This window comes from Phodopus roborovskii, unplaced genomic scaffold (assembly GCF_943737965.1).
Source record: "Phodopus roborovskii unplaced genomic scaffold, PHOROB, whole genome shotgun sequence".
Classification (NCBI taxonomy): domain Eukaryota; kingdom Metazoa; phylum Chordata; class Mammalia; order Rodentia; family Cricetidae; genus Phodopus; species Phodopus roborovskii.
In genome coordinates, this window is record NW_026126689.1 from 8,218,345 (window position 1) to 8,226,662 (window position 8,318).

At 43.8% G+C, this 8,318-nt stretch overlaps 1 protein-coding gene across 1 annotated transcript in view; it reads left to right on the forward strand.

The window, feature by feature from the left end:
- Positions 1-8,058, forward strand: part of Dgki (diacylglycerol kinase iota) — a 421,628-nt gene extending 413,570 nt beyond the window's left edge. Inside the window, exons 32-34 of the mRNA XM_051174678.1 lie at positions 2,955-2,991; positions 4,473-4,572; positions 7,609-8,058. Of these exons, the coding sequence (XP_051030635.1) occupies positions 2,955-2,991; positions 4,473-4,572; positions 7,609-7,725 (254 nt within the window). The 3' untranslated portion in view covers positions 7,726-8,058. The remainder of the gene's footprint in view (positions 1-2,954; positions 2,992-4,472; positions 4,573-7,608) is intronic.
- The last annotated feature ends 260 nt before the right edge of the window (positions 8,059-8,318 follow it).

The following is an 8,318-nucleotide window of genomic DNA, read 5'->3' on the forward strand; positions in this document are numbered from 1 at the left end:
TGCCGGTTTCCAGCGCTGGTGGCTGTTTGTCTTACCTCTGCTAGCAGCAGATGATTAAAAGAACAGCTGAGGGACCCTGGGTAGCCAGAGACATGCCCAGATCCGACTGGGTAATACTGTGGGATAACTCAGAGCTAGGGTTGTGGTGCTCTGGGTCAGCACCGTGAAGAACAAAGTCCTTCGTTCCCTCATCTTCATCTTTAGATTGTCAAACTATTACTGTCGTGGCCCAATCACAAACGCTTCAGGGCTCCTCACCGGCACAGAGCCTTAGACCCAGCAAGTCTTGGAACTCACTGTGGCTTCTACTGTGGCATTCTGAAGGTCAGCAAAGAAGAAAGGAGAAGATGTTTTAAGGCCTTTGTTGCATTGGCCACTGTGCAGAGAGCGGTAATAACAGGAATACAGCTGCCAGCTGCGTTCCTGGAATTTCTCTCTAAATAAATAGCTTGCAAGGCTCTGTGAAGATATCAGGGTCTCTTTAGGTGGGGCATCAGGTGCCATGACCCTCTTACTCCTGATCCTGTTGAGGCTCTCCTATCAGAAATCAAATAAGCCTGGAGTACATGGATCTCGAGAATTTGAGTCAAAACGCTGCTTAAAATCAAGTGGGAGTTAGTTGCCCTTATATATCACTTTCTTTCACTGATGTTGCAGTGTCTTGACTTAATATAGTCAGCCCTAGTATGCCCCAAAGCACTACAGTTGTTACTCTACATTTTATGAAGTCCTTATGGACTTTCAGACACTGTTGTTAAATACTTTAGATTGTATTGGCTCATGGAAACTCAAGATGGAAGGTAAATGTTACCATTAATTGATCCATAGAATTATTGATATAAAACTTATATAATTTAGAGGCAGGTAGAAAGCATAAAGCGATTCTTACATTTTAGGGATTTAGAGTAATCCAGTTAAGGAAGCAGGACATATATTTGAAAAGCAAATAAGTACTATAGGACGTGTAAGCACCGTCCATCGGATTCAGAGAAGGGGTTAGATTCCTTTTGTCAGATGTCTCTTTGGAGAACCTTGCAATAGTTGTGCTTTAAGGGAGATTTCAGTTTTAGATGCAAGGTCAGGAGAGGGAAGGCTGTCATGGATAGGGAGATTGGGAGACAGGCTCTCAGAGTGGGGGTGACGCCTGATAAATACATAGTGAGGTAGGACATCACTAGTTCCATGAAGGCCATGAGCATCATCTAAACACTTTGGAGTCAGTACCAGATGGGATGTATGGAAACTTAGTGACACATAGTAGTGTCTTTAGCAGTGGCTTCTGCATGCCAGCTGCATTCCACACAAGGTTCAAGGTGACTTAGCTCTTGGCTAACCAGGGCAGTCACAAAGATTCTGGAATATCTCGACTATCTCCTGTCCAATGGCAATCATGGTTAGAAACCTGTAACCTCTTCTTCATTTCTCTTCACATTATACATAAGGGATAGTTTTCAGGGATAATGCTCTCCACCAGCATAGCTCACAAATCACAGGGATCGCGTCTCTAAAGACTAAACTGGTTAGTGCCAGAACCATGTTTGGCACCTTGAAGCAGGGTTAGTCAACAATTCAGCCAAACATTGAAGCATTTGCCTGGGACCAGATTCTCCATACAGTACCAAAGGAAGAAGCAGGGGTGAATAAGTATAGGACATAACTCTCAGAGGTTTATTAGAGTCTCAAGGGACAAAATAAATAAATAAATAAATAAACTAGTGGTTTGAAAATAGATTGGCAAGTGTCATGTTGGATTATGTGATCAGCAGTCTCCACTTGGCTAGGATAGTCTCGATTTAGATGAAAATTTGCAGTACTTAAGTATGACAAATAGGACCCACACAAAAAGGGTAGGTATCATATGGGTATGGAGTGGTGTCAGCCCAGAGGGAGCTCTGGGAAAGAAATGAGTCCAGCTGACACCTTCAGAGTAAATAAGGTGAGGGGTTTCATGGGGGTAAGTTGTAATCAGAAGGTAGAATGGTGAAGATCCCAAACAATATTTGTAAAAGACGTGAATTAATTAGTAAACAGACACTGAGAAAGAGAAAGGCCACCTCTTTGTACATTTATATTCTAACTCTTGGGGAAAACACCGTGCAATGGTGTTGCATCTATAATCGTCTGACAATGTACACATGGCAGTAATTCAAATTTGAAAATGAGAAATTTCAGAAAGTAGACTTTTATCCGATAGCCAAACTATAGCTATTAGGTGACTTTTGTTTGTCTTCACTTTTCTCGTTATGCTATAGAAGGCCCCTTCCAGAAGCTGGAGAATGAAAAAGACCCAAAGCCCATTTAATTGGCCCTTTCTTTCTACCGAGACAATTATTTTTCAGTTATTCTATTCCAACTAATTTAACTTCAACTTCATTGAGACATAATCGTTTTTTCATTGTGTGTGTGTGTGTGTGTGTGTGTGTGTGTGTGTGTGTGTGTGTTATCTGTCTGCCATGTGCATGGTTGAGCCACACATGTATGTGGGGGCAGTCACTCATGTGACATCAGAGGAAGATACCAGGTGTCTTTCTCTACAGCTAGCTCTCTGCATTGCTTCTTTGAGACAGGGTCTCTCACTGAACTTGGTTAGCCTGGCTGGCCATCGAGGTCCTGGGGTCTGCTTTCCTCTGCCAACCTGTGCAGAGGTTACAGGCACGCAGGGCCATGCCCAGGTTTGTAAGCATTGAGTGCTGGGGGTTTGCACTCAGTCCCTCTTGTCTTCACAGCAGGTACTCTCATCCACTGAGTCTTCTCTGTGCATATCGACTGATGGAGTTTGGGAAACTGGCAGTAGAGAACTCTCTTACCGTCACTTGGCCTTATGGTTAACCTTGTCACCAAATTTATCTTTTCAGTTCACCTTTCTTCGTCATTTAAACTATTTATAGATCTCCTGTCAACAATTATTTTTGCAGTCTATTTTAACATCTTGCTTTGTTGTCGTTGTTGTTTAGGACCTGCAGAATTATTGGATATGGCAGACAGTGAAACGTGAGTGTTGCTTTTTATTACATAGTCTGAGCTGTTGTATTCAAAGCATATCTAGTCTATGAGGCATATCAGTTTTAATTTCACCGATTAAAAGCCCGCTTTAAACTCTATTAATGGTTGTGCAGAGGTAATAAGCTGCATAAAACACCAGCACAAAACAATTTGTATTGTGATGATTATATACATATCCATGCAATCACTGTTATCGCCTATAGCACCCTACCAGCAAGAAACTTTTACACCAGCATTTGGACTGCTGACAAAAAAATAAGTCCATGTATCTTTATCTCTACCATATGCAGCATATTTTCTTATGCCTTACATCTGCTGCATGTAATGAGCAACTTCTGTTAGTTGAGTCTGTGACGGAACAAGTTGTATACTAACTACCCTGGAGAACTGGAAACATAGTTACTTGAGCAGTTACAAGTTCTTGGGTGGTCCCTCAGCTCAAATTGTTTGTTTTCATCTTCCTTATTCTCCTGGCATACAAATGACTACTTTTCCACTAAGGGGCATAAGAAAAAGATGATTAATTAACTCTGAAAGCCATGTGAGGACCACCAGGGGGGGTTAAGGAAGTCAAACAAAAGACAAATGTGAGGGTGTTTAGAGAGGAGTGAACTAGTAATCAGGGAGTAGACATGGGAATGGACAGATAGAATAGAGGGAAATGAGAAGGGACACAGCGATGAGCTGCTGGACACTGGTCCACAGAGATGGCAGTGGCGTGCTGGTGTGGTTGTTAAGTGGGGTTGCCATTCATCCTGGTCTGGCTTCTTCATGGTTGACATTTGATTTTCCATGAAACGTGTTGGCTTTAGGCATCTTTGTGCCTTGGGACTCAGAATGGCAATGTCCTCTTGACTCAGCACCTAACTAACTGTCAGGTGGGGGCAGGTCTGCTTTTCCTTGCCCTTCCTGTACACACTGAGAGGCTGGTCTCGGGCATGTTGTCTGCTTGGGAGAATCTGGGCCTGTGACTTCTGCTGGAGTCTACTAAAGCCTCCTGGGTGTCCTTCCACCTGACAGATGCAACCCAGTATTGGCTGAATAGCAGGAAAGAAGCCAGCCTGGCTCTTCAAAGAGTTGAATGCTCAGGACAGACTCGGGAAGGTCAGAGTGGCTTCTACCATGTTGGAAGGACAGGACTGTAATCCTGTACAGTTTTACTCAGTATCTTTGAGTGTAGCCTAAATCCAATAGTAGTGATTTAAAACATTATCACCAAGCCACATCCAGTTTAGACAAGTTAGATGTTAGGTATGCTGAAGACTAACTTGAGGAATTTGCAGACACCCCAGGCATACCTCCCTAGTATGCATGTATTCTTAGGGCCTAGGCCTCAGCTCCTCACAGTGGAGGAGGCTAAAGAGCATCCAGCATCAGCAAACTGGGCAGGATAAGCCCCTTTCCTTACTGCTGTCTCCATCACCTCATCTATCTCCAACCCTTGCCTGGTTTCTTAATCTTTGATTTAGGGGCGAGACTGCACTGCACAAGGCCGCCTGCCAACGGAACCGGGCTGTTTGCCAGCTTCTGGTGGACGCCGGAGCATCTCTGACACAGACAGACTCCAAGGTAACAGGATGAGAGAGTGCAAGCATCCCCCCACTGTGAGAGATCGCAGGCACTATGGCCTCTGCTTGTGCCTGCAGCACAGGCACCCTTTCTGTGCTCATGGGAGGGCTGGGGCATTGGGAAAAGGAGGAAAAAATAGAGTGCTTCATTTAGAGAAACTGCAGTTTAAATGTAGAAGCACAAAGGGAGGGTGTGTGTTTGCCCGTGGTACTTTATAAACCTCTACACATGCTAAAGAAAGACAGAGGGCTCATGGTGCTCTAATGAAACACCAGCAGGCAAGGAGTCGGGAAGAGAGACCCAGAGGGTAGGGATGCAGTGGAGTGAATGTCCTAGCCTGGCTACTAGGAAGTGTCTTTAGGGTTCATCGTTAGCACCAAACCTAATATAATTTAAAATCTGTGATTTGCATTGTTCTAAGCATGGAGGCTAAGTGACTGTATACTGGCTGACTCCACACTTTGAGGTGGTAACAGCTGACATATCCCCGATATATCCACATGGCTCTGTATCTGTTTAAGTGTGTGCATATATTTATGTGTTTATATGTTTATATGGATATGCACCATGTGTTCTAAGGCCTGTTGAGGCCAAAAGAGGTGTCAGACCCCCTGGAACTGGAGTCACAGGTGGTTGTGATTCGGCAAGAGTAGCAAGTGCTCTTGAGTGCTGAGCCATGTGTCCAACCACAGATTTACCTTTGCTTTTGCAAAATTTTTCTATGTGTTTTCTTACGTCATCCCCTAAGTGTCCACCATAGAAGTATTATTGACAGGCACGGGAGCAGAAAGCCAGAGGAAGAATAGTTATTGCACTACTAACTCTGTTGACTTGTAGCCTGGACCTGTCTGAGCCAGTCAGCCCTTCTCATTTGGTGCCAGGATATCCCACTTCCCTCAGTAGGACAGCGTGCGTGCGATAACAAAAAGTAACCGGGTTCACCGCCCTGTACCTTGAACACAAAGGGCCCACAGGTGGAGAAAAGGCACCAGGAAGAGGCCAGGAGAGCGGCATCTGGCGCCGTCCTCAGCAGATTCAATTCACAGAGTTCAGTTCACAAGCGACAGAGTTGATGAATGGAGTGTGGGGTCTTGTAACTCAGGGGAGTTGACCAAAGACAGAGACAGAAACAGGAACAGATACAAGCAGATGGCAGACAGACAGATGCACACACACACACACACACACACAGAGAGAGAGAGAGAGAGAGAGAGAGAGAGAGAGAGAGAGAGAGAGAGAGAGAGAGTCAGTCTTCCATCCTGATAAGTTGGAGTTTTGAAGGACTTTGAGTATGCAGTGAGAGAAAGGACCATCACTATATCTCTGTGGTTCTAAGAAGAATTTTAAGGTACGGGTGAAGCTTTCATTAAGTAGGAAGAGTTTTTGAGCAAGTAACTATAGCTATTGTACATCACTTAGGACTTGGAAGCCTGATCATTGGAGTTGTAAACTCCATTAGATTTGGAGAATCTACATATGTGCAGTTTGGGCCCTGGACTTTTCTTGAAGGCCAGCAAACCCTGCAACATAAGTTGCCTTATGAATGGGCCTCTCATTCACTTCTGAGCCAGCTACATGATCTATATTTTGGTGTCTAGATAATCTGTTACCTGTTTAGCTAAGCAGATATCATTTTACAAATGATAGGTAAATGTTCAACATGGCATTGTCCCTGGATGAAGACCTTTCACTGAAATGTTTCCATGTTTAACTGAATCCAGAAATGCATACCTTGTAGGCAGGGATAGCCTAGGCCACAATGGGGAGAACTGGCTCAGCAAATACAGTTCAGACTGCAGTATGGTTGCTGCCCACTTATCACACAAAGGCTGGTCCTGTGTACAGTTCACATATTAAAACAAAGACCAGAGACACTAGAAACAGAGAGACAAACTGAAACTCATGAGGTCTGTCCTGGGAACAGTTGTCTGTTGTTCTCTAAGTTTCTTAGATAGTTGGGCTCGAGACCTCTTCCTATTTTGAATCATTTAAGTGTATTCTCTTTATTCCAAATTTAAGTAACTCTGGTTTTTATGATCATACACAGAAAATTAGAAATACAGGAAAGCAAAAGTCACTTAAAATCCCTTCCCTTAGTCCTAAATATGATTGAACTGATGTCTGTTTACATGTAAGTATGTCTGCTTGGCTCTCATTTTTAAAAATCAGTTGGGGTCATACCAGATAAGCAACTGAACAACGACACTTTCCATTCACACTTGTGCTGTATAGATCTTACCACATAGCAATATAGCTGTGCTTTATTCCTTTTTCAGAATCCTTTCATCTTCTATTCTGTAACACGATGCTAGATTAAAGCTGAACATCCTCGGGAATGAAAATGCTCATGGCACTTTTAGGACAGAAGCAACATCCCAGGAGATAGAAAAGAATTCCCTCTAACCCACTCAAGTTCCCTTCACCCCACTTTTCTGAATATTTGGAAGGTGGGGATGCCAACCTCACCATTGTCAAAGTAAAGACAAGATGGTCTACTATAATTGGGTAAAAATGTTATAGGACCCCCAAGCTAGTGACTTAGTACTAGGTGCAAACTAAATGAGTGAACTTTTAGGGAGATGAGTGTTGAAACAAGCAAAAAAGGACCTTGTGGATGATCTGTGAGTTAGTGTTCTTCCTCTCGGCTTCTGCTGCTCGGTTCCTGGTGTTTAGTGAAGAGGAACCCTGAACTAGACACATGACTCTCTGCTTCCCTGCTTCATTCCCTGTTTTCTCTGTCTTCTTCTGAAAAGCACTTGGCTTTCAAACTCCCTGCACACAGTCTTGGGGAGACTCCATGGCTCCCTATTTACTGAGATGCAGCCTCTGCCATCACCCTTTAATTTACCAGCACACATGTATATGATCCTGATTATGGAAGCAACTAGATTTGAAAGTGTCTTGTAAACTCCGAAGCATCAAAAAAAAAAAAAAAAGGAAGGATTCTTTGTAGTGACTCATTGTTGGCTAGCCCATGTCTGTTATATGTGGGTATCAGTTCACTCCAACTGTTTGTTTTTCTCCTGTTGTCTTTAGGGGAAGACACCGCAAGAGCGAGCTCAGCAGGCTGGGGACCCAGATCTGGCTGCTTACTTAGAAAGCCGACAGAACTATAAGATCATTGGCCATGAGGACCTGGAAACTGCCGTTTGACCCTGGTTGACAGGCAAAAAGAACTCGAGCAAGCGTATTACCTACGCCCTCCCTGCCACTGGGCAGCTCCCCTGGAAGAAGCTAATGGAATCCATATCCGCCTCTCTCCTGCAAGGATCTATCTGAGACCACACTACCAGGTTTTAAGGGCTACCGGGATTTACAACAGGACATGATAGCCCGTTGAGAAATAGGCAGGCTACCTGGAGATTTGTGGAGTACACGTTCCACAAAACTTGATCCTTATTGCTTCCAGCAAGTAGCATGAATTTCAGTGTTCACCTGTCTAATTTATTTTTAATGAGTCTGAGGATGTTCACATAAACGGCACTGCCCCTCCTCCCTTGCGGCATTCAGCTTCCCCCAGTACCACATAATGCTACTGTAATCACCCATCAATTTAGAAAATATGCTATCTCTTCTCTTTACTTTCAGTCTTCCAACCACAAGGTTGTCTGAAGGTCTTTGAAACCCTCCTGGATGTCTTGCAGAAATATATTTGTAAAACCACTCCATTTGCAGACTAAATATGCCGAGACTAGTTAGTGGCTTTGCATGCCTCCTGCCCCCTCTGGTGTTATCAGTTATCAAGT